Below are 23,121 nucleotides of genomic sequence, written 5' to 3'. Positions count from 1 at the left end.
GGCTGGTGTGACTGGGCCGTGGGTCACTGCAGGTTCAACAACTCTACTCAGGACGCTGTATTTCTTGTCACCGAAGCCAAGTCCTACCTCAAATACGGTAGGGCTCTGGCGGAGCTGCTTCAGCACATGGGTGCTTTATGGATGCACTGCCGACAGATAAAGCAGGAAAGTGATCTCTTTGGCTTCTGCAGTGATGGAATACGTTATGAGTTTGTTGTCTTACACTCGGATGGAGTTTTGAGACGTTGAGAGAATTCACAGCGAGGTCCTCCACCACCCGGCATGAGGTCTTCAACTTCCTGGTGTACCTTATCCGACTGGCCAAGAAGGAAACTAATGCAAGCCGCCGAGGCGTTCAAATGGCTCCGATGTTTTGCAACAATAAGGCTGCAGCAGGACCCATCGGTAGTTTCTACCAATCCTCGTTTCACGTTTAACAACATGCACTGACAGCAAGCGGGAGAAGATGAAGACGGATATGAGACATGAGACGAAGCAGTAGATGAAGACAGGAGCGACGAGAGGATGCCCACTGTGGATCCTGTCACTCAGGTGGCTTCTACCAAACAAATGCAACGAAAGGAAAGACTATACGATAATGATGAATGAATGAATGACAATGGCTGCTCTCTATTTGACAATGGCAGAGTTGAGGATCAATTGGCTCTTATAGTACTCATCCTAACTTACAAGCCAATCTTGTCTAAGTTAGTACATACTGTTGCTTTTGAAGTCCTGAGATTTTCTAATTTGCCAGGAAGGGAAACATTGTCCAACATCTGTTTGATAACTGGCCCGTCGTACATGTAGACAGTTAACTCTATTATGTTAAGATATCGAGAGAGAAAGAATTTGATATGAGAAGTAGTTTATAATATAGCAAGGCAGGTGGGGGATGAGGTAGGTGCTCGTAGTGGTTAGAAACGGTAAGATTTCGGGGTAAGCAAACCTCTAAGTAGTGAGATTGTGTAGTTTGTGTGCCCTTGTTTTCCTACATCTTTCCGGCGAGAAGGGGAGGTTTGTGTTAACTAAGTTATCCGATACTCTCCTGTATGTTCAGGCTTGGCAGCAAGCTTTATTTGCCTCGTGAATACGTTCAGAAAATTATTTTAGGGAGTACACCCCATTCCACTCTTCCCCAGCATGTTTCATGCTTCCATCGGGCAAGATTTAAGGGTCATATAGACATAATAGATGACTTACACGAGTATATATGTCAAGGAATCGAAGACGGTGTCTCTCGAATCAATATCAACTGGGCCTGACGTCCAGGTACGATTGTATTAACTGAGTAAAGTAACTGTCATCACAATAACAACTTACTGCCAGGTAATCACTTTCACATGTTGCGAATAGTTAGATAGGTAGGTAAATAGATATAAATCTCTGAGAATGGAGCAGTTGAGAGAGCTACATAAGATCTGGAAGATAAGATAGATTGTTTTGTGATCCGTGCCACGACGTCACCGGTTAACCTCGGCCAAGCAAGCGGTACCTCATAAATGCATGTCCAGTCCATTCCATCCCGCATCCTCGCACACTTTCCATATTGGAAACCCCTTTCCCTTCTACTACATTGTAATATATAGTCCGTTGGGACTCAAGTGCGTGAACAATGACAAATCCTGAACTTCGTCGGCAAGTAATCAATATCTACAAAGGTGTGTATGGCCTCGTCTTGGATCTCTTAACTCAATGCTGAACCGCGCTGATTTGGTGGGCGCCAGAGCTACTCTTTCTCGGACGTAATTACCCTCTGGGTTATGAATACTTCAGAACTAGACTGCATAAGGCGTTTGCCAGTCAGGCACATCTAAAGGATGACGACCAGATACGAAAGGGTATAGCACGGGCGGATTTTGTGAAGAAAGGTACGAATATGTCTACAAAGAGGCCGACTGCTTGAATCTACCGCTTATCCACTGAACTACAGAGATCGAAGCACTGTGAGTTTCGCGCCTACTTTATGTCACCCCTGTCTTCAATCCTTGGAGCTTCAACACCATACACTCTACAGCCATAGACTATCTTCCTTAAAATTCCAGTTTCAGTCGGGTTTCCACTCAATTATTCATTATTCATATATCATGCAATTGCCAAGAGGAGCATCGATCGTCTATGCTAATGAAAAACGACCAGGTACTACTTGAAGCGATATCGCACACTGAAACAGCGCTATGAAAACAATTAGGTCCAGCAAGGCAGTTGGACATCAAGCCTTGACAAAAATGAATTATACATCAGGAAAAATCAACATAAATGGGGTATCACCAATAGGAAGTGAGCAATAAGCTGCTCTGCTTTTTCTGCTTTTTCTCTGCTCGTCCATCCAAGAACCAGACGCGTCTATGACTTCTGCATGCTAGGGCGTTTCTTTTGACCCCACCAAGCACTCACTTCCAAACATTCGCCGTTTGCGAGCCCCCCTTTCTGGAACACATCGGCCATCATAGCCGTCCACCACCTATCCCATTCGTCTCTACTCTTCCCGCTGGCCTCCATGAGGATGGGTTCCATTCCCTCAATCATTTGGATAACTGTTAGAAGCGCCGTGCGCCGGATGGACATTTGATCAGCCGTTAATTGCTTGCGCGCTCCACCACTCAAGTCCTTGCTTTCTCGTTCCCACCGTAAGTCGCCTAGTGGTATAGCAATTCGGCGGCTATCAACCTTCTCTAGAACATCCACCTCGGAGTTGAAAGAAAGTCCAATTGTGGCGCATGGTAGTGCAGTGAGCTTGCGCTGGTCGAATGCTTTCTCAACCCAAGAGTTGTAGTCTTGAAGGAATTTGTTCTGCACTCGCGTGAATGGCGTGGCGGGCGAAAATGTGTACGTCGCGGTCGCATCCGCAACTTCTTGTTCCTTCGATGCTAATTTACGGGCGGGTGCAGGATTAGGGAGCAAGGACCGGAACACCGAGTCGGAATCCCATACCTCCAGAACACCGCCCGGTTTGAGGACGCGCAACGGCTCGCTCAAGCCGGAGGCCTCCTGCGCGGGACTGGAGGGACACATGGACGCATCTTTAATGAAGACGAAATCGAAATAATCATCTGGGAAAGGCAAGCGGGACTTTCGTAGATCATGTCGCTTAAATTGCCAATTGACGCCCTTCTTACGCAGGTCGGGCGCTAGGGAAACGAGATCAATACCATGGAAAGCAACATTGCTCGCGCCGCGACGGGCGAAGTAGTCATGAGATAAACTCGACCAGAGACCTGATCCACATGCGATCTCAAGAACTCTTTGGGGAGGACGATCGGCAAAATATGGGTTGCAGAGAGGGCCGCCGAAAACGCGCAGCAGCATTAAGGAGCGCAAGGTCTGGCGATGGATCTCTGGAAGGTCGCACGGTAAAGGGTACAAACTCTCGGGATCGCGCAGGTATGTGCGATCACCCTGGCGGATCAGGGGGTAGTTCGTGTAGTCAGTCAGGGAGTTGAGCGAGGATGTGGACGTCGCTGCCCTGGTAGGACCGGTTGAACTGAGGATCGAATGTAAGTCGGAGCCAGAAGCTGCAGCGGGGGCGAACGCCGCCGTGCTCACTGACATCATATCCATTTCTGAAACAAAATTCCCGTTCTCATCGGTCGAGCGTCAAGGTGGATCTGCCAGGGATTGTTTGCATTCTCGTGCGCACCAGGAGTTGGTAGTTCAAAGCATTGTACAATTGTTATTATGAAACGGATCCGAGAGCGCTTTTAGAAACGGGAAGGAGAGAGGTTATAAGGAGGGAAAGGAAGAAATGAATTATGTCAGGACGCAGTCCGACACGACCCTTGACCCATGGAAATATGAGAGAGAAGAGAGAATAGGAAAGAAGGAGAGGGGGCAAGAAAAATAGAACATCGTGACAGAAAAACCACGGCCAAGTCCCGTCCCACGACCCCTAAAAGACGGCCTGTCCACTCCACTACGACGGAGCCTACTTAAAACTACTCTATATTGGGCTACGGAAGGTCTCGGTCTTTGGCGTTTCTTCTGCTTTAAGGATTTCTTTCGGAAGCGGTCAACCAACGTGAGTACCAACTCTTATTGACTGACTGGTCTTTTTTTTTTGGGCCTCGCACGACGAATACAACTGTTACAGACGGAGAAAAGCGATGCTCCGTCGACTAGTGGCGGAAATCCTGCATAATGTCTTCCTGCAAAGCCGGTCCCCCACCCGCCGCCACCACCCTCTGAATGGATCACCGGGTGTCTTGTTGTTTACGACTGGCAATTCGTCTTTCATTTCAGCTCTTAAGCCCCCTTGGGTTATGATCAGTCTTTGAGTTCTAGAGCCACGGCGTACACCGGTCAGGTAATACGAAAAAATGGGATGCTCGAAAAGCCCGATTGAAAATCGGTAGCAGTGGAACCATCACACCAATTACTCGAGACGAAATTTTCAACCTTGACACACCCAACCACCGTTGGAGGTCTGGAAGCTAACGTAGGTACAGACTTTGATAGTGGCTACTAACTCATTACAGCTACTCCGATTAGCTGTGGAGAATCCTTAGGCAGGAAGAGGCAGGAGAAGAACACACAACACAAAGTACACACAACGCACACAAAAAGCCAGACAAGAGTCAGAACGGGGGGTGAGGAAATAGTCAACCCTTCACAATTCCAAATGTATTTCTTTTTTGAATTACTTAATCTTATGATTTCATTGACCTTCGCCGAGATCTCTTAATGATGTTACTCAAGAACTGGTACAGTCTATGACAACATTCCCCATACAAATGATGATCCTCATTGGACTTCCACGCTATGGGGAATTTCGGGTGGCGGTCCGGTCTCGAAAAGCAAAGCATGCACGTGCCGGCACGGGTCACTGAGTGGCCTGAGGCCCCCCTGGGTACTAGGGATCTGGGCTAGTCATTGTTTCAAGGAGCACTATAGCATGAAATGAGGGGCAATTGGGAAGATCAATGGTTAGCCCTGTCTTCCTTCCATTGACTTTAAGGCAGCCGAAGAGAAGGAAAAGAAAAACAAGTGTTTACTCCCGGCTATAATCCTCGTATACCGTCTTGCCAAACTCTTGGCATCAAGCTGTAATTCTTGACTCGGCACTAAACCCTCTTAAAAGTAAGGCAAACCGAAAGCTTTACGGAGTACTAAATGGATTTGGATAATTTTGCTAAGACAGTCTTCATTGAGAGTATCATGATGTTGCATGCGGCGTGCGTGACCATAAAGCTCCAACTTCGGTAATTACGGGCATTGCTGACTGGAACGATGTGGTTGGAGGTATAAAGGAAAGATCGTGATGATTGTGTTGTTGTGACATGTTACTTAGTTCCTTGGATGAAAACCCCCTACATTCTTATGATTTGCATAGGTGGACCTTGGATGACTGGAGGGTACGATTATCTATTGCGCGAATATCATAGGGTGTATTCTTTACTGCAAATCTGGTATGAAGCTATAGATCCAATAGTAAAATATATAGGTCATGAGCTGATTGTGGAACCGTTTCCAACTCAACTGCATTTGCAGACGTGGAATTCTTGGCCCTATGTCCGTGGTTTGTCTGTAACATGAAATGCAGGAACATGGAATAACACTAAATATAGACAGGTACTTTGTAGATCTCCGACATGGAGATAATCTGCCTCTCGTATAATTATCAAAATAAAGGGCGAACCAATCTCAAAGGCAACTAGGTCCCACGAACAAAGGGGTATGCCTATTTACTGGCCCTATGTATCATGCGAGTGTTCGAGAATTACTGAATTAGGTGTTTACCTTGAAAGAAAAGGTCACACAATGTAGTAGCAGTTGACCCCGTCCTTTGTTTGGAGACGAAGATAAACCATCGCGTTTGATGACTACTCCACGCCAGTCAAACGCACGACAGTCTAAGCTCTCTTCTGAAACCTCCCACTTGCTATTGTGAATATGATGTTGCAGCATTGGCTTGCATGAAAGAATCGGATGATACCGAGTAGGAGGGGGTACGCAGCTACATACTCCGTTCCACCTGACTACTGTGGTCGGAGTGGATAACATAAACACGGCAGCGTGAACAAAGGTCATTGTTCAAAGGTGATATTCTGTCAATGATTAGTGTGAATAAAAACTCCATATAAGTTATCGCTTATATTGAGAGTAACGGGGGTAAATAAGGTCCATTTGGCTAGAAATGACTATATAGTGTGGTCGACCTCATCCCCCTTTGGGAGTGGATATTGGCTGAAAGCGACTAGAGAGAGCTGGCAATCAAGCCCAACGAAGAACAGAATCCGGGCGTCTTAAAGCGGTCTTGGCTGATCGGCGGCGGCGAATCACGCCCTTTGATGCCGAACCACGTGACCGCAGCACTCCCGCCTTCGATGCAAAGCACTTCGCAGCGTCAGTGACGAGGGAGGACTCATCTCGACAAGCCTTTGGCGCCTCAGCTACATCCTTTGACCAGAATACACGCGCCGTTCGTCTAATTTGCTAGACCCCATTGTCTTTGGGGCCGTTGTTTATCTCCGCTTCAGGCCTCTCGCTAGACCGCCTCCCCCACTTGTTACTGTGGCTCGTTCATCCGACCCCGGCCCCTATCGTTCGACCGTCCGCCACTTATCAGACCTCAAAACCCTTCAGTTGCGGCTGACATTGACAGCAGACAATCTGTAGCGGAATTGCTGCGGTTGTCATTTCTTGAACCACCTTCATTCGGGGGCGGTTCCGCTTCAGGACCCCATGTTGAGAAGAAGGAGAGAACGAACCCGAACCCCGACTCTTTCACCTGCTACTGCTTTGTCTCCGGCGGCGTTGACTGTCACTTTCTCCAAAAACCCCCCTCAAGCAAATAACTCACGGTCTCATCTGCCACGTTAAATGGCAGATGGTACCTACAGGTTCCAGCAGCCTGGGGCCGGGCAATTCTTCTTTCAAACGCAACAACAACAACAACCTTCTCATCAACGACACCTTGTCCGGAACGGAACGAATTCTCCGACTGGAAGATTGAAATTTAGTCACGATACACCGTCCCCTTCACGATCTCCCCCCCTTGGTCAGGCAGCTGCGCTCAATCCATTCACCATGTATAGCCAGACGCACCAAGGGCAGCATGTCATGATGAATGGCGGCCAAGCCCACCAACGCTTCGGCATTCAGATGCCGAAGTTTCAATCTCAGAGCCACCATCCCCACCCTGCACAGCAAGCTCACCATCACACACACCACAACCAAGCCTCTCACAATATCAACCACCAGCACAACTTCTCCAGCGGGGCGTTGGCTGCCGCTACTCCCCACTTTACCCCGAGCCACATGCAGAATGGGGCTCATGCTAACGTTGACGAAGATATTGATGAATCTATGAATGAACATTGGCAACAACAGCTTCAGTTGGCCGCTGAATCGCGGCAGGCGAGCTCCCCGCACTATTATGCCCGGGCCGTCGCTCAGCAGACCAAGGGCATTCAGATCGCTCCCAGTCAGCCTGAACCCCAGGAAAACGGAAGTGATGTGAAAAATGGGCTGACAAAGATAAAAGCATCCGCGAGACAAGGCTGGTATGCCCTCGATTTCGGCGGGCAAGGACTACGGGCACTTTCTACATCGTTGTTCAGTTACGAATTTCTGAAAGAACTGTACCTAAACCACAACAAATTAAAGGCGCTTCCTCCGACGATTGGCCGCCTGCGCAAATTGGAACACCTGGATCTCTCGGGCAACGACCTCACTGAACTTCCCGAGGAGATCGGCATGCTTACGAGCCTGAAGAAGCTCTACCTGTTCGACAACAACATCCGCACGCTCCCTTATGAAATGGGCTATCTCTATCGGTTGGAAACTCTAGGCATTGAAGGCAACCCATTGAACGACATTCTGAAGTCTCAAATCATGAAGGAGGGCACCAAGGCTCTGATCAGGTATCTGAGGGAGGAAATGCCAGGTTTGTTAAATCATTTGACCCAGTATAAGGGAATCGCTGTTTTTTTTTTCTCGATGCTAACGGGGAGAATTCTAGAAAACCCCCCTCCCCCGGACAGAGATTGGGTTATTCTTGATGAGACCGCAGGCGCATCCACCGAGAAAATCACCGTCCTTTCCCACAACGCGCTATGCGACTCCTCTGCAACACAGTCCCACTTCGGATATACTCCATCTCGTGCTCTGTCATGGGAATTCAGAAGAGATCTCATTCTCAGCGAGCTAAGATCCCATGACTCAGACATTGTTTGCCTTCAGGAGGTAGACCAGGGAAGTTATAATGGGTATTTCAGAGAACAGTTGGCCTACAATGGCTACAAGGGTGTATATTGGCCTCGTGGAAGAGCTATGGGCATGCAGGAGGAAGATGCCAAGTGTGTTGATGGCTGTGCCACTTTCTTCAAGGGAACCAAATTCATTCTTCTTGACAAGCAGCTGATCAACTTTGGCCAGACGGCAGTACGACGGCCCGATGCTAAAGGCCAGGATGACATTTACAACAGATTATGGCAGAAGGATCATATTGCGGTTGTCGTATTCCTTGAAAACAGGCTCACAGGCTCGCGGTTTATTGTCGTAAATGCCCATCTCTACTGGGATCCGGCCTTCAAGGATGTCAAGTTGATCCAGACAGCCATTTTGATGGAAGAAATTACGAAGCTCTCTGAGACGTACGCAAAGTGGCCTGCGTGTACCGACAAGGCGGCATTCCGCTTCTCGGAAGCGGAAGGTGGTGAAGCGCAAACTCCACCGGAACCCTCTCCATCCATGGAGTATGCCAGTGGTGATCAAATCCCTCTTTTCATGTGCGGAGATTTCAACTCATCTCCTGGCTCGGCGGCGTATAATCTGGTTGCGCATGGACGGCTAACGGAAGAGCATCCGGATCTCGAGAAACGACTTTATGGCAACCTGAGCCGGGTTGGTATGACCCACCCGTTCAAGTTGAAATCCGCATACAACTCGATCGGCGAGTTGAGCTTTACGAATTATACACCTGATTTTAAGGATATCCTGGATTATATCTGGTTTTCATCAAATACGCTTCATGTTTCGGCGTTACTCGGAGAGGTGGACAAGGACTATCTGCTGAAGGTGCCCGGGTTCCCTAACTTTCATTTTCCTAGTGATCATATCGCATTATTTGCGGAGTTTGTTGTTAAAGGGAAAAAGGGAAAGGTGGTAGAGGCGGATTTTGGACCGCAACGGAATTGAGGGATGGTGCATGCTGAATCTTACGAGACTGGTGTTTGTGTAGCCGGTTTATCTTATTATCTCGGAATCTTTGGGGGTTTTTTTCCGCGTGTCTGTGGTGTTCGTCGCTTGTTTTTGCATTCTTTTTTTACCTGTCCATTTCCTCTTTTAACATACTTGTGAGTCTTATCTGTTGTCATTGCTGTCGCCAGAGGGCGTTCGCGCAATTGAACCTGCGTATCATTTTCTTGGAAAGTAGTTTTCAACGGCGCGGCAGTCATATCTTTCCTTTACGTGTTAGGATCTCATTACTCTTTTCCTGATGTTAAATTTCCTACATCTGTGACTGTTTCTTCCATACTTGGTGTTGAGGGCCGGAAGGTCACCTGGCTTGGAGTAGTTGGGTCCTGAAGAGGTTTCTTTTCTTCCTTTGTTATCATATATTCTTAGGCGAATGGGGGTTCTTCATCTTTTGTCGCTTGTTTTCATTCAGCTCTGAGACGTCTTCCGTCAGGCGAGTAGAGGATTGACTTCATGTGTACTCTTGATGTTCGATATTGAGGTAAATTTCCGTGATATATCAAAGTATGACCTGTCTGATATTCGAGTTGTGAATCAAGTGTTGAGAGAAGAATATATGTTAGCTGAAGTAGATATATCGATTTATACATGGCTCTTTGATATAGTACAGTAGTGGTAGGTGTTACACCTGGGGGTATCCAAACTAAAAGCAATTCAGTGCTTCTGCGAATCCTCTATCCGTCTCCATATTCCAACGAATCCTCCTCCTACGATGCGGGCTCCAACCTTTGGCCGGCAAACGAGGACACTATCCCCTTCTTTGGGCGCCTCCTCAGGGGCAGAGACACTCTCCACGGAACCCTCATCAACAGCCTCCTGATCCTGCTGGACAGCCCCTTCACCCGCCTCAGAGGATTCACTCCACGAAGCAGGATCTGCACGAGACTTCTTCACTGCAAACCGAACGTCCCACTGCCGTCCGCTACTGATCCCAGCGCCCAATTCAACGACCTTCTCCAGGGAAAACGGCAATTTCTGTCGACGGATCAGATCCACGCAATCGCCGATCTGGGTTATACTGGGCATGAAGACAGCTAGAACACCGTTCTCTTTTAGTATCGGGGCCACGTGGGTGATGCGCTGGTGCGCAGATGGCATATCCAGGATTGCGTATGAGAGGAACGGATCGGCCGTTTTCTGCGTCAGGGGCAGAAGGCTGGTGGGTGTTCGGAGTCGTTTCTGTTCTGCTATCCAGTTCTCCACGTGGCCGACGTAGAAATCGACATTGCCGGCGTAAAGGCCCCGTCGGAAGCCGCGGACTATTTTCTCCGCGTGCGCGGAGAATTTGGGTGAGACGTCTACGGTGTGGATTACTGCTTTGCGTTGAGAGCGCCAGGCGTCCCATTGTTGTTGCGTTGTGCCGACAGTTGCTGGTTCGTCCTTCGATGTGTCTTCCTTCTTCTCTTCTGTTTCCTCCCCCGGTCTTATAGGTCGGCCTTGCAGGTGGTGGATCTGGGACTGGGCTGGTAGTAGTGGAGGGGTCGAGTTTGCCGCTTGGATTGCGCGCGCTAAGTGGAGTGTGAGGGAGCCATGGCCTGTCCCGGACTCGAGGATTTCTAGAGGTTGGGTGTGTTCTTGTCCTTCGGATGCTGGCGCAACGTGGATATCGAGTAAGGAGACGATTAAGTTCGCGTCTGCGGCGTAGATCTATTGGCTCGAGATTAATCTTCTAAGCTAGAGTGGCGGTGTCAATGGATCGCAGTCATACCGGTGTTACCAAGCGAGGTGTCAAGGAGACATATTCGTCAAGTGAAGGAAGGGTTAGTCGATAATCGGGGCCTGTCGGTGGTGAGGTTAGAATTTCTTCTGCCAAATATTATTCGGCCATTCGAGATTATGTATGCCAACCTTTTTGCGCCTGAAATCGCTCGCGTACTCGCCGGCCGATGACGGTGTCGTGTTGTAGGTATCCGCGCCGCAGGTCTGTTTTTTGACCCTTTCGCAGTGGTTTCGTTAACGATGGGGTTTTGCCATGGATAATGGCTCGGTCTCCCTCTGATTAATTTATTTCTGTTATCATGGACGAATACAACAATGCGACGGTAGTGTGGAGAAAGGCAACGTACCTCGAAAGACGGAGAAGTCTGTATCGATAGACCGACGGAAGGTAGGGACTGGGCTGGGAGAACTCAGTCCCAAGACTCGCCGCAGCGATTGAAGCATACGAGCCATTCAATTGAGGTTCAATCTAATTGTATGACGTGGGAAGATCTTGTAGAGAGTCTTCTCCGGGAACTTGATCTTCGGTTCGGCTAACTTGAAAAAAAAAAAAAAAAAAAAAAATAAGAAAGGCCCCATAATTCCGATAGCGTGATATCACAGATTACATCAATAATTAAATCAATTAATTTCTCTTTTCTCCGCATTGGGTCCCAGAAACTGGTTTAGTGCCGTTTGTTCCGTCGTTGGAACTACCGCTCAGGCACATTCATTCGTGCAATCAGGCAACGGGCTTCCCCCATACTAATCGCTATGGCTTATCTACTAAACAGATCGAGTATAGCGACACCGCCGGGTTCCTGTCCCTCGTTCTCTTTCGTCTCTCCTTCACCGGTGGGATGCCATTGAATCTTTCAGTTTACACCCATTTCAAACATTTCTTTTACTCCTATCTACTCGGTCTCTACACCATTTTCACTGCCATTACTAAATACTCGCTGTTCTTTCTGTGATCACTGTCATTGACCGCCACCATGAGTGCCTCAAGCCTCCCTTATATGAAGTCCAACCCCAAGATCATCTTCTTTACGGACTTTGATGGGACCATCACGCTCCAGGACAGCAATGATTTCTTGGTAATCGCCTACCCAGAGCTGGACGCAAGAATTCTCGCTGACTGGCCTCGTCTCAGACAGATAATCTCGGTTATGGACAAGGAAAACGTCGCCAAGGGAACATCGACGTCCTTGAAAATAGGGCTAGCTTTCGGTATGGCTCACATCGTCTTGACCTCGAATCGTACAGTCCATTAACCCACCCGCTGTTAGTGATGCCTTCCGCGATATGCTCGATAGTGTCAAGACCCCCTTCAATGAGTGCATCGAGCAGCTAAAGAGGAACATGAAGCTGGATCCTTACTTCGTCGAATTCTACAACTGGGCCAAGGAGAACAACGTGCCCATTGTAGTATTGTCATCCGGCATGACACCGATCATCAGCGCATTGTTTGAGGCTCTGCTAGGACATAAGCCCGATGAACACCTCCAAATCGTCGCGAATGATGTCGAAAGCCGCGATGGCAAGGATATCAATACTGAGGGTGGTTGGCAGATCAAATATCATGACGATAGTCACTTTGGCCACGACAAGTCCTTGGAGATTAAGCCCTACGCCGCCCTGCCGGACAATGTACGCCCGACTCTGCTGTATGCGGGAGACGGTGTCTCCGATTTGTCGGCTGCTTCGGAGACCGATCTTTTGTTCGCTAAAAAGGGCAGGGGTACGTGTTCTAAGGGTTGAAGTAGTATTTTGTTCGTTCCGATGAGCTGACCATTTTCAGACCTAGTGACCTACTGTGAGCGTCAGGGAACCCCGTTCACTGTTTTCGAGAGCTGGTCCTCAATCCTTGCCACGACGAAAGATATCCTGAGTGGCAAAGTCACCATCAAGAAAGTGGCCCAAGAGGGACTTGAAACCGTCCACAAAGAGAAAAACTAAACATGGAAGTTCACTAGTGCTAAGGGCAAGAGTCCTTAGATTCATGAATTTATATAGAGCGAGCCCCATAGATTCTAAATATACCGTTGTAGAAACATGAGATAGTGTGCACCCTGATTCATAGTAATTTACTGATGATAGACATCTGGCCACTGATGACATGCCACGGCCCCACAGGGCTTGACCGGCCCAGTCACGTTGAATGTGACCGCCTTCCAGACTTGGCGGGATTTGCGGCGACCTTCAAAATACGGGGGAAATTCGGGACCCAGCTGCATTTACTTTATCCTCCACTTCACGGCCCCTTGAGATGACCTAGCGCTAGGTCTTCTCTGCGGCGAGCCCCAACTGTTCTTTCTGCGGCTTGCTGTACTTCACCATGCTTCAGTGCTCGGCAGGTCTTCATCTATTTGGAACTTGCCAGTGGTTTTCACTACCAACATGACACGCCGATTTGTATGGTCCCTTGCATCTCATCTAGTAACGTCTTTGTGATGTGTTGGTCTCTGACATATCATTCTATATAGGTTCGCGCGGGTGTACAGCTCGCAATATTTGCTATTTTTATACTTGTTCTCGTCGTGACCCTAGATAACCGGTTTCGGGTCCTACCTGCCTCTATCCATGGCCATCTGCCTTCGCACTATTCCGGACTCGTCGTTACAGATGTGACTATAAAGACATGCTCGTCCATCAATCCCTTCTCAAAATGCAAACCCATCTCGCCGTCGTGGACTCAAGTCGACAAGGATCTTTATCTGCGCACTGGTTGGACCTCCACCGCCTTTGTCCAGTTCGAACGGAAAAAGGAGGAAGAATTGCTTCCTACGGACAAAGTCGTGATTGATTTGAAGATTAGTCGACTTATTCCGGATTCCACCGATGAAGTCAAGGATGGGGAAAAGGACGAAGCCGCGTGGTGGGAGCCGCGTCCGGGTGGCATTTGGGTGAGACGAACATCCAAGCGCCACGCAAGTGATTCGCAGAAAGCGATCACAATGGTCGATGTTCTTTTCGGCGCAGATGCAGTGGATCCACGGATTGGATGGGAGGTTAGAGATACTCCGCTGCTGCTGGATAGTCGGACGGAGGAATTGGAGGCCCGCATCAGTATCCAGAGGGGCGATCCTCAGAAAATGAAAAAACCAGTCCCTAGGATCAATGAACACGGTCGCTTCAAGATTATGCAGCTGGCAGATTTGCATTTGAGTACTGGCCTTGGTGCGTGTCGTGACCCTATCCCAGCTGAACCTGTTCCGGGACAGAAATGCGAGGCCGACCCGCGGACGCTTGAGTTCGTGGAAAGGCTCTTAGATGAAGAGAAACCCGATATGGTGGTCCTTACTGGTGATCAAGTCAACGGTGAAACTTCTCCGGATGCACAGAGTGCACTGTTTAAGTCTGTCAAACTGCTCGTGGATCGCAAGATCCCTTACGCAGCTATCTTTGGTAATCATGATGATGAGGGCAATCTCAACCGGTCAGAACTTATGGCCATGTTAGAGGGTCTACCTTATTCAATGTCGTCGGCGGGCCCCCAAGAACTTGACGGTGTTGGTAACTATATCGTTGAAGTTCTGGGTCGTGGCAGTACGACACATTCAGCATTGACTCTGTATCTCCTTGATTCCCATTCGTATTCGCCCGATGAACGACAATTCCGAGGTTATGACTGGATCAAACCCAGTCAGATTCGTTGGTTCAAGAACACTGCTCAAGGCCTGAAGAGAAAAAACCATGAATATGCGTACATGCACATGAACCTGGCATTTATTCATATCCCATTGCCTGAGTACCGTGATCCGAATAACCAGTTCGTCGGTAATTGGGATGAAGCTCCAACAGCTCCCGGGTTCAATTCAGGCTTCAAAGATGCACTCGAAGAGGAGGGCATCCTCTTTGTCAGCTGTGGACAGTAAGTCAACAATGACCTGCTTAAGTTGCGACATTTTCTGTTACTAATCCACTTGTAGTGACCATGTCAATGACTACTGCATGATTAATAAAGACAAAGACGAGAAGCCGTCGCTCTGGATGTGCTATGGAGGAGGTGTTGGATTCGGAGGCTATGGAGGCTATAAAGATTACGTCCGGCGCGTGAGGTTCTTTGACTTTGACATGAATGCCGGACGGGTCGTGACATACAAGCGACTTGAGTATGGTGAAACAGAGGCCAAAATCGATGAGCAGATGATCGTCGACGGTGGTGCGGTGAAGGGATTATAATGCGTCCGCTTACATCCTGATTTTGAAACAGACCTGGTGTCCCTCAGCAAAAGCCTTCTTCGACTAGGTGACTTGAGACCTTCTTTATAACGTATTGTTATCAATGCGGGCATCTTTTCTACTTCTTCCTCTCTTTCTCTCCCTTTTTTTTGCATTCTAGCCATGTGATGGTTATATTATCCTGTATAGTGCGAAAAGTCAACATATGCTGGGTCTGGAGGGCGTCGGCTGTGGAGTTTTCATTCATGGGAAACGGGATTGAAGGTATTAAAAAATGCTAATTTTCTGTTTGTTGCTTGCGTATTCATACATACCTCCATTGTTATCCATGCAACTAGGGAATTTTGTAAGCTTTTCTCGATGTCAATGTACCTATGGGGCATGACTACATGATTGTAGTTTGAAAGGCATCTTTCCAAAACAATATGTTTAGTACAGATGAACCATCACCACCATTTCTCGAAGAAAACACGCTCGCCCCCATCTCCCATGAGCCCACGAAGACTAGGGACAAACTCATCAGTCATCGCAGGCGGACCACACATATAACAGACTGTCTCCTCAGGTTTAATGTCCCCATTCGGTCCAGTGAGTGCCGCGCGCAGGTCATCCTGGTTAATTCTTCGTGCATAGATAGTCAGATCACTAGGCTGTTCACGTAGAGGTGAAGACGAAGAATCTCGTAGACCAGTAACAAAGAGACCCAGCGATATCCGCAGCCGATGAGACTGCGACTGGGAGCGAATGATTTGACGAAGACGGGAAAGAAAGAGGATTTGATCTAAGACGGACTCGGAAGATGCAATAGTTTCCTGCGATGGGAGTTTAGTGGAGTAGAGAAAGTGGATGTTGAAGGGGTGGTGTGATGCTGGGGTTTCATCTGCATTGTTATTCAGGTGAGAGAGAATGGAGATTAATGGGCTTGATTTTTTGTTAGCGTGTCGATCTCCACTGTTGAATCATAATGGGTATTCTATATGGGAACTTACTTTATACCGACCCCCCCAGCGATAAGGACTACGTTCTTGACCTTTTCATAATTTATGCCTGATGGAGGTGGCCATACGAAGCTGCCTCCGACTCGGATGCAGAGTTCCTTTCCAAGGATTTCATCTTTCGGTTTCCAGAGCCATGCGCTGGCGGGATTGGAAAGGGCCTTTTGGACCGCTAGTTCCACGTACGGCGCTCTACCCCTTGGGTCTACGGGGGGAAGACCTGTTTCCTCGTCTTCCACGGCAAGTGACTCAGTCGTGGGCTGGAGAGAGGGGAGCGCTTCGGCATCTGCTGGTGTTGAAGTGATGCTGAAGCCCCCGGCGTCGGAAATAGACGGGATGTGGACATCTAGCCATTGACCGGGGGAAAACGTGAATGGCTGAGATTGGTCGGGCTGTTAGGGTGTCAGTATACCTAGTTCTAGTAGTACTTTGCACTGTGTTTGTAGGGTGTTGAGTGAACATGGGTATATTTAGCTCATAGTCCAATAACGAGGAGCCATTGGAGAAGTAAATGATGTTACCAAAACAAAGAATTAATTGACTCTACTATACCTCTTCGTCATCCTGGTTTTGTTCCTCTAGAGCTTGTACCCGCGGAGGGATGGCTAGGTGAAGCAGGCGTACTGTAGGATTGACCTCTTCGATGTGTGATATTCGCACATTGTACAGGGTATTTTGCCGGGGTTCTGCAGCTGTACGTAACTTGTGAGGCACCGATGCCTTTTTACTGGCCAGGGAACTCATTTCGTGTCGAGTCACCGACGAACGGCGCTTATGCAACAGGGTGAGGTTGGGGGGTGGCTTATAGAGTTGGCGGCAACGCAAGAGTGGGAGGGGTCGCATATGGTAGTAGTGATAATAGTAGAGAACCCACTATGGGTGCTGATTGGCACTTTAGCAATTAAGCTCCTCTTTTTAAATTCCTTGGAGTGAAGTGTGATGAGAGAGAGACGTGTGGAATGATGGTGAATGGATTAATTAATTAATTCATTAATTGAGAAGAGGATAGGAAAGATATCTATGACGTCTGTTACTAATTCCCCCTCTACCATAAATAAATTTATATAATTGATTTGTTTGTTTACTCTTTCCTCCACTTCTCATCTTTTCATATGCTAATACACTCCTCAATGTACAGTATATTAGAAGTAACATTAAAACTATAAGCTACATCCATTTTCAAAAAAAAGAAGCGATGTGATGGTTATCTCTGGGCAACCTCTCCCCTCACGGCTAACTGTGCTATGCAGGTGCGGTCACAGAAGCACGCTCGTTGATTCCCCACTTGAGCGCTTTGCTCTCTGACAGGATAGTTTAGATAAACTATGAATATCTGCGGAATCGCGAACGGCTCCAGTCGTGACAGTCTTTTGCTCAACCATGCAGATCAGTCTCACCATCACACGGCCTAGCGTGTGACGGCCGGCAGCCAATCTTCAACTTCTGCCGTCTCATTGGTGATAACCACTTGGGCCCCGGCTGATGCTGGCGCTTCCCTGGCGGCAAGCATTGGCCAACTGCATCTCTGGGAAACATCCATTCAAGCCTTTCTCTGCATTTTTGTCGCCAGAGGAATTGCCCCTCACGCTATGGGCCATGGAGGTTGGCCCTCCCCGATCCTGGAGCGATCTACTCCATATTTACGGCTTCTTCCCGGCGGATCTCCCAAGCTTTTCTGATAACTGTTTCTCTCTTTTCCGTTCTTTGCGATCTATGCTTTTGGCCGTCCGATGCGAGTGAGTTGAATGCCCAGCCAGCCGGTCTGGCCACAGCGCAGCGGATCGAGTAAATAAGCTTACGGCGCAGGATACTTAAGTGACGTTGTATCTTCTACCTACTTGCCAATCACGGCCTTCACGAGAACATATACAGAACCGGCACCATGGTTTACTTTCCACGGAATTGGCGCAAGCATAATTTATTCTATATCTTGATGGCGCTTGAGTTTCCCATTACAATTGTCATTCTGACATTCACTGGGATTGCATCCCACGATCTATACCGGACCAAGTTATGGCAAGACGGGGCAGACAATGGCTTCAACAGTTCGCCGGATGAGGTTCTCTATGCTGCAGCCAACTATAGGCCCTATAAAGTTCCTATGGTCTGGGGTTCATTGTATGTATTCATTTCATGTCCTTCCTTCAACGATCGATCAGATGTAAAACAGAAGACAGTGGCTAATGACATTCTAGTATAACGGATTACAACCTAGTCCTGGGCGTTTTGAGCACCTTCATATTGATAACAAAACTGCCTGTCCATATTCTGCGGGTATTCTACCCACCTGTGTCGGTGTTCGTCCATGTTGGCTTGTTCGTGGTGTATATCGTGTCGGCTGCATACCAAGCTGGCTCTGATACGTCGGATCCCAAGCACCCACAGCGAGGCCTGCCGTGGTACATTACGAAGTCATGCAGCGTGGCTTCGAATAAAAATAACGTCGGCTATTGCCAACAAGCCAAGGCACTCTTCGCCTTTAGTATCATTATCATGTGGGTGGCACCTGACAGTCCATAGTCCCTACTCTAACTGACATCATCACACCCACAGTGTTCTCTACTTTGTCGAAATTGTTGTGAGCATCCACTCCTGCTTCTTGACAGAGGAGGAGAAAGCAGAGCGCGAGGAACGCCGTGAGGAAAAGAGAACCATGAAGGAATACGAAGACATGGTCCTCAAGACACCCCGGGGGTTTCCCATGTCCCCAGCGTTGCCTACAGGGGGTACGCAGGGCAAGCCTACAATGTCCTCATGCAGCCCTGCCTTCAGTACATTTGGAAATGGATCCTCAGATCTTCCGCTCCGGGACCATTTTAGCACCCCGAACACTCGTCAACCAACACAGCAAGAGTCGTCAGAGACTTTGGCACCGGGGAACCAACCCCAAATGTACTTCCCGCCGCCTCCTAAGAAGGCGGCTAAGGTGTGAATGTACGCAGAATTCTAAGAATGGTCTTCGAAACCTAATATCCACATGGCTGTATGGGAACCTAAATACGAAGGTATCTTACATGTCGACTTCTCTCCACGTTTAGCGATGGATTTGCTTGAACCGGGTGTTTTGGCTTCCTCATCGAGACACTTGCAAGAGGGACTTGAGGAAACTCACGGTTTTATATTTTGGGATTTATTTCTTTTCTTTTCTTCTTTTTTCACCTGTTATTTGTTCAATATACCATTATCACGACACGAGAAACCGCAATGACTCACTGGCTAATTGTGCTCAATCCCAAACTGGTTGAATACAAAAGAAATAATAAACCGGAAAAGAACCTTATTTATCCATAAACCCCATAAGTTCCAAAACAAGGACCATATAAAATTCTGTCACAGCGCAACTGCTGCAAAGAACCTCACTGTCATCATTTAAGAATGCGAAAATAGAAAAATTGCTCTCGAAAACGATATTAAGACGGAGCAGAATTCACGGGGGTATCGCCGCAGGAACATGTTTCACAATGCAGGAATGAGGGGTGAAAGTTGCAAGTGTTGCTGGTTCCATCCAGAGCCGGTGGTTAAATGTGATCTTGCCTCTTTTTCTCCTTTTTGGCCCAGCGTACTAGGTTCGCTGTTAGTCAGAAATTCTTGCTACTGACGGGGAAAATCGGTGCAAGGAGTGACTCACATCCGCAAGCATTACACAAAGTCTTCGGTCCCTCAGGGCCCTTTCTCCATTCAGGAGAGTCCGAGGTTCCACAATCGGTACACATGTATTCGCCCTTTTGTCTTTTCTTTCTATCACTGTCCTGGATGATCCGGGTCTGCTGGTCTAGCTTGGCCGATTCCATGTCAAAGTGGATGAGGCGACCCTGGCGAACACCAGTGCTGAGTCCCTGCGAACGTTCACCCTCACCGTAGTGTAGACCAGTCAACATCTCGATCCCGTCAATATGGGACATGTCCTCCTCCTGGGATAGTGTGTCGGCGACGTTTGCAGAGAATGACTGGGCATCGGGATCATCGATTGTTAGCGTGTCGGATGATTCGTTCTCTTCCCCGAAAGCAGCGGCATCGGGAAGGGAGGATTGATTGGAATTGATTCGGCCTGAATGAGCAGAATTGTGACGGGAAGAAGGTTCTCCCGCAGAGTCGCTAGGATACGATTGTTGGTATGTTGCCAAGTCCTCCTCCTCTTCCTCTCTTAGCTGTGCAATCCGATGGTTGAGTCGCACGTTCTCGATTTTATGTTCCAGGAATGAGTCGATGAGCTGAGAGCTCCTAGTGGGATAAGGCCGGCACAGAAGAATGATACCGATGCAGCCCCCATCTCGGTTTTCAGGGCTTTCGCTCGGAGTTCCTGTTTTCATATGTGGGTGGCCATATGCCTCCAATATGCAAGATGTATTGTTATTGTTATCTTTCGTACAGAACCGAAAGTGGCACTGCACTGGCTGAATTCTGGTCATACACTCGTTCATTTCCTCGGAAAACATGTCCTGGTCGTCACTGTGGATAAAGCGCGCCAAAGCGTTCTGCTCTAGTTGGCTTGCATCGTAACCGGTGATAGATTTGCAGGATGGCGCTGCATACAGAACATTGCCCTCGGAGCTAAGAAGTAGTAGCATATCTTTCATCTCGTTCAGTACGAGCTGCGGCCAACCCTGCTCATCCGCCGCGCTGGGCGAGTTCTGCGCAGCCGCATTTCCGGTTGGTGGTGATAGAAATCTTTGAACTTCTCTTGGAATCGAATCATGCCGTTCGTCTAGCATTCTGTGCTGAGTCTGTATTACCCCACTCTCGTGCTCGGTAGCAACCCAATCCATCGTTGGTATCAGGGCAACCAACGAGGTTTTTGCAGAGAGGAAATGTTCTCTCGGACATGAGGAATGGACACCGTGGGATTGCAAGATACACGAGCCACTAACGCTGCGATAGAGCTGTCAATTCCGGTGCTGTATAACAAGGCCGGGAGGGCCCACTCGCCGCGCCAATGAGATATTGTCCACTGTTTAACAGGACCGGGACTTTTCGTCCAATGCTGGACCTCAGGGGTGAGCATTGAAGGTGGATTCAATTGGCGCAAATCAGCTGAATTACTTTCGCCACAGCCGAATGAAAGGATACCATGATAAGTTATTGTGGTTGGATGGAATTTCCAGTAGTTACTGGACCGGGTAAGAGGTACCTGAGCACATGACGGCCGCTACCATTAGGGAAGTGCAAAAGTACATATCCAAATCAACACTTTCCCATTTAATTTCCGACTTTAGACACCTCGCCCACGTGATCTCGCGCCACTTCCCCGCGTCGTTCCTTAGTGCCCGGCACGCGGAGCAAGTACCGATGGCTAAGGTGATCCTTTCTCTCGTCCTTCATTAAACCACCAAAGGCTTTCAAACAAGGACGAGGTCATCGAGAAGCTTTAGCGGGAGACCTCGTATTGCTGAACCTCATTTCTCTCGCTCATGCGCCCGACTGCGCGTACCTCTCAAGATGTGAGTTCGGATGTGTTTGGTTCCTTAACTCCCGCGTCTTGCACTGACAAGCCAGCAGGTGTAAGTTCGTGCGGAGATCGACTGCGGAGCGAGGAATCGGAGATACTGACCCAATCCAGCCAAGATTGATAAGCTGTCGATTCTAGGGTAAGTCTATACTTTCTTCAATCTATGCTCGTCATTGCTGATTCCCAGCTTGTCATTCGTAGTGTTCGCTCCTTCGACAACACTCGCAGCGAAACCATTCAGTTCCACACCCCTCTGACTCTCATCGTCGGTTATAATGGATCGGGAAAGACAGTACGGAATGTCCAGCCAGATTAAAGCAGCCCCGTCCCCGCTAATCGGAGCCTAGACAATCATCGAATGTCTCAAGTATGCTACCACCGGCGACCTCCCGCCAAACAGCAAGGGCGGCGCGTTCATACATGACCCAAAGTTATGCGGAGAGAAAGAAGTCTTGGCCCAAGTGAAGCTATCGTTCAAAGGAACATCCGGTGCTAAGATGGTAGCTACGCGAAGTTTACAACTCACAGTGAAGAAAACCACCCGGCAGCAGAAAACACTAGAAGGTCAGCTGCTGATGGTCAAGGATGGCGAGAGGACGGCTATCTCTTCCCGAGTTGCTGAACTAGATCAGATCATGCCCCAGTATCTCGGGGTGTCCAAAGCCATTTTGGATTCTGTTATTTTCTGCCACCAGGATGAGAGCTTATGGCCCATGAGCGAACCGTCAGTCCTGAAGAAGAAGTTCGATGAAATCTTTGAAGCGATGAAGTACACAAAGGCCATTGACAACATCAAATCTTTGAGAAAGAAGCAGAACGAGGAGCTTGCCAAATACAAGATCATGGAACAACACGCTAAGGAAGACAAGGAGAAGGCAGACCGAGCGGAAAAGCGCTCAATCAAGCTCCAAGAAGAAATAGAGGCCTTGCGTGATGAGACGCATCAGCTGTCCCAGGAGATGCGACGTGTTGCTGAGTTAGCTGATAAAGCATGGAGAGAGTCAGAAAGCTACGCCCAGGTCCTTGGTACTCTGGAAGGGAAGCGAATCGAGGCAAAGAGTGTTCAATCGACGATCCACAACCTAAAACGGCATCTTGTCGAGCTTGATGATTCGGATGAATGGTTACAGTCAAATCTGGAACAATTCGAGTCTAAGCAGCTTCAGTATCAACAGCAGGAAGAATCTCAAAAGGAGAGCTACATGGAGATTAAAGAGCAAATAGAGCGGACTCGACACAAGCTAGGTGTCAAGCAGGCCGAATACGGCAAGTTTGAGAATGACAAGGCCAACTTTGAACGGCAGGTTGAGCGCAGACAAAGGATGACTAAAGACATCGCACGTAGCAATAACATCCGGGGATTCGATAACATCCAAGATCAGGGCGATTTCGATGAATTTATGAAAAAGGTTCGAAAATTGCTGAAAGACCAAAATCAGGCGCTAGATCGGCTTAAACGAGAGGCGCAAAGTGAGCTGCGGGAAGTGCAGACAACTCTAAATGATATAGCTCAGAGAAAGTCCGCATTGCAGGAGACCAAAATTGCTGCTAAGCGACAGATAGCCCTGAATGATAAGGAAACCGCTATCTATCAGGGAA

At 48.4% G+C, this 23,121-nt stretch overlaps 8 protein-coding genes across 8 annotated transcripts; 4 read left to right on the top strand and 4 right to left on the bottom strand.

Annotated features, from left to right (window-relative positions):
- Positions 1–1,525: 1,525 nt before the first annotated feature.
- Positions 1,526–2,269, top strand: BDW43DRAFT_250710 (electron transfer flavoprotein regulatory factor 1). The gene is made up of 4 exons (XM_032039804.1): positions 1,526–1,661; positions 1,728–1,871; positions 1,934–1,946; positions 2,140–2,269. The coding sequence occupies exons 1-4, from the start codon at positions 1,616–1,618 to the stop codon at positions 2,189–2,191; spliced, it is 255 nt and encodes an 84-aa protein (XP_031903067.1). The 5' UTR covers positions 1,526–1,615; the 3' UTR covers positions 2,192–2,269.
- A 77-nt stretch (positions 2,270–2,346) lies between these two features.
- On the bottom strand, positions 2,347–3,561 carry BDW43DRAFT_298332 (class I SAM-dependent methyltransferase; the record flags this gene model as incomplete). Its single annotated transcript, XM_032044538.1, has 1 exon — positions 2,347–3,561. One exon carries the CDS (start codon positions 3,559–3,561, stop codon positions 2,347–2,349), a length of 1,215 nt encoding a protein of 404 aa, XP_031903066.1.
- Positions 3,562–6,297: 2,736 nt separating this feature from the next.
- On the top strand, positions 6,298–9,751 carry BDW43DRAFT_267891 (CCR4-Not complex 3'-5'-exoribonuclease subunit Ccr4). The gene is made up of 2 exons (XM_032041050.1): positions 6,298–7,885; positions 7,961–9,751. The coding sequence occupies exons 1-2, from the start codon at positions 6,820–6,822 to the stop codon at positions 9,136–9,138; spliced, it is 2,244 nt and encodes a 747-aa protein (XP_031903065.1). The 5' UTR covers positions 6,298–6,819; the 3' UTR covers positions 9,139–9,751.
- A 1-nt stretch (position 9,752) lies between these two features.
- On the bottom strand, positions 9,753–11,465 carry BDW43DRAFT_267888 (tRNA (adenine-N(1)-)-methyltransferase). Its single transcript, XM_032041049.1, has 4 exons — positions 11,265–11,465; positions 11,047–11,193; positions 10,907–10,977; positions 9,753–10,845 (listed from the first exon to the last, which is right to left on the bottom strand). The coding sequence occupies exons 1-4, from the start codon at positions 11,368–11,370 to the stop codon at positions 9,853–9,855; spliced, it is 1,317 nt and encodes a 438-aa protein (XP_031903064.1). The 5' UTR covers positions 11,371–11,465; the 3' UTR covers positions 9,753–9,852.
- Positions 11,466–11,891: 426 nt separating this feature from the next.
- Positions 11,892–15,081, top strand: BDW43DRAFT_298329 (uncharacterized protein; the record flags this gene model as incomplete). The annotated part of the gene is made up of 6 exons (XM_032044537.1): positions 11,892–11,993; positions 12,050–12,126; positions 12,186–12,637; positions 12,698–12,834; positions 13,383–14,770; positions 14,829–15,081. The coding sequence occupies 6 exons, from the start codon at positions 11,892–11,894 to the stop codon at positions 15,079–15,081; spliced, it is 2,409 nt and encodes an 802-aa protein (XP_031903063.1).
- A 446-nt stretch (positions 15,082–15,527) lies between these two features.
- Positions 15,528–16,820, bottom strand: BDW43DRAFT_308490 (FAD-dependent oxidoreductase; the record flags this gene model as incomplete). Its single annotated transcript, XM_032046516.1, has 3 exons — positions 15,528–16,002; positions 16,071–16,468; positions 16,629–16,820. 3 exons carry the CDS (start codon positions 16,818–16,820, stop codon positions 15,528–15,530), a joined length of 1,065 nt encoding a protein of 354 aa, XP_031903062.1.
- Positions 16,821–17,656: 836 nt separating this feature from the next.
- On the top strand, positions 17,657–19,283 carry BDW43DRAFT_267874 (uncharacterized protein). Its single transcript, XM_032041048.1, has 3 exons — positions 17,657–18,194; positions 18,272–18,571; positions 18,630–19,283. The coding sequence occupies exons 1-3, from the start codon at positions 17,959–17,961 to the stop codon at positions 19,006–19,008; spliced, it is 915 nt and encodes a 304-aa protein (XP_031903061.1). The 5' UTR covers positions 17,657–17,958; the 3' UTR covers positions 19,009–19,283.
- On the bottom strand, positions 19,160–21,305 carry BDW43DRAFT_267873 (GATA transcription factor LreB). Its single transcript, XM_032041047.1, has 2 exons — positions 19,705–21,305; positions 19,160–19,638 (listed from the first exon to the last, which is right to left on the bottom strand). The coding sequence occupies exons 1-2, from the start codon at positions 20,840–20,842 to the stop codon at positions 19,595–19,597; spliced, it is 1,182 nt and encodes a 393-aa protein (XP_031903060.1). The 5' UTR covers positions 20,843–21,305; the 3' UTR covers positions 19,160–19,594.
- Positions 21,306–23,121: the final 1,816 nt, after the last annotated feature.

Source organism: Aspergillus alliaceus, assembly GCF_009176365.1.
Source record: "Aspergillus alliaceus strain CBS 536.65 unplaced genomic scaffold BDW43scaffold_9, whole genome shotgun sequence".
Lineage (NCBI taxonomy): Eukaryota > Fungi > Ascomycota > Eurotiomycetes > Eurotiales > Aspergillaceae > Aspergillus > Aspergillus alliaceus.
This window is presented reverse-complemented; position numbering and strand designations above follow the sequence as displayed.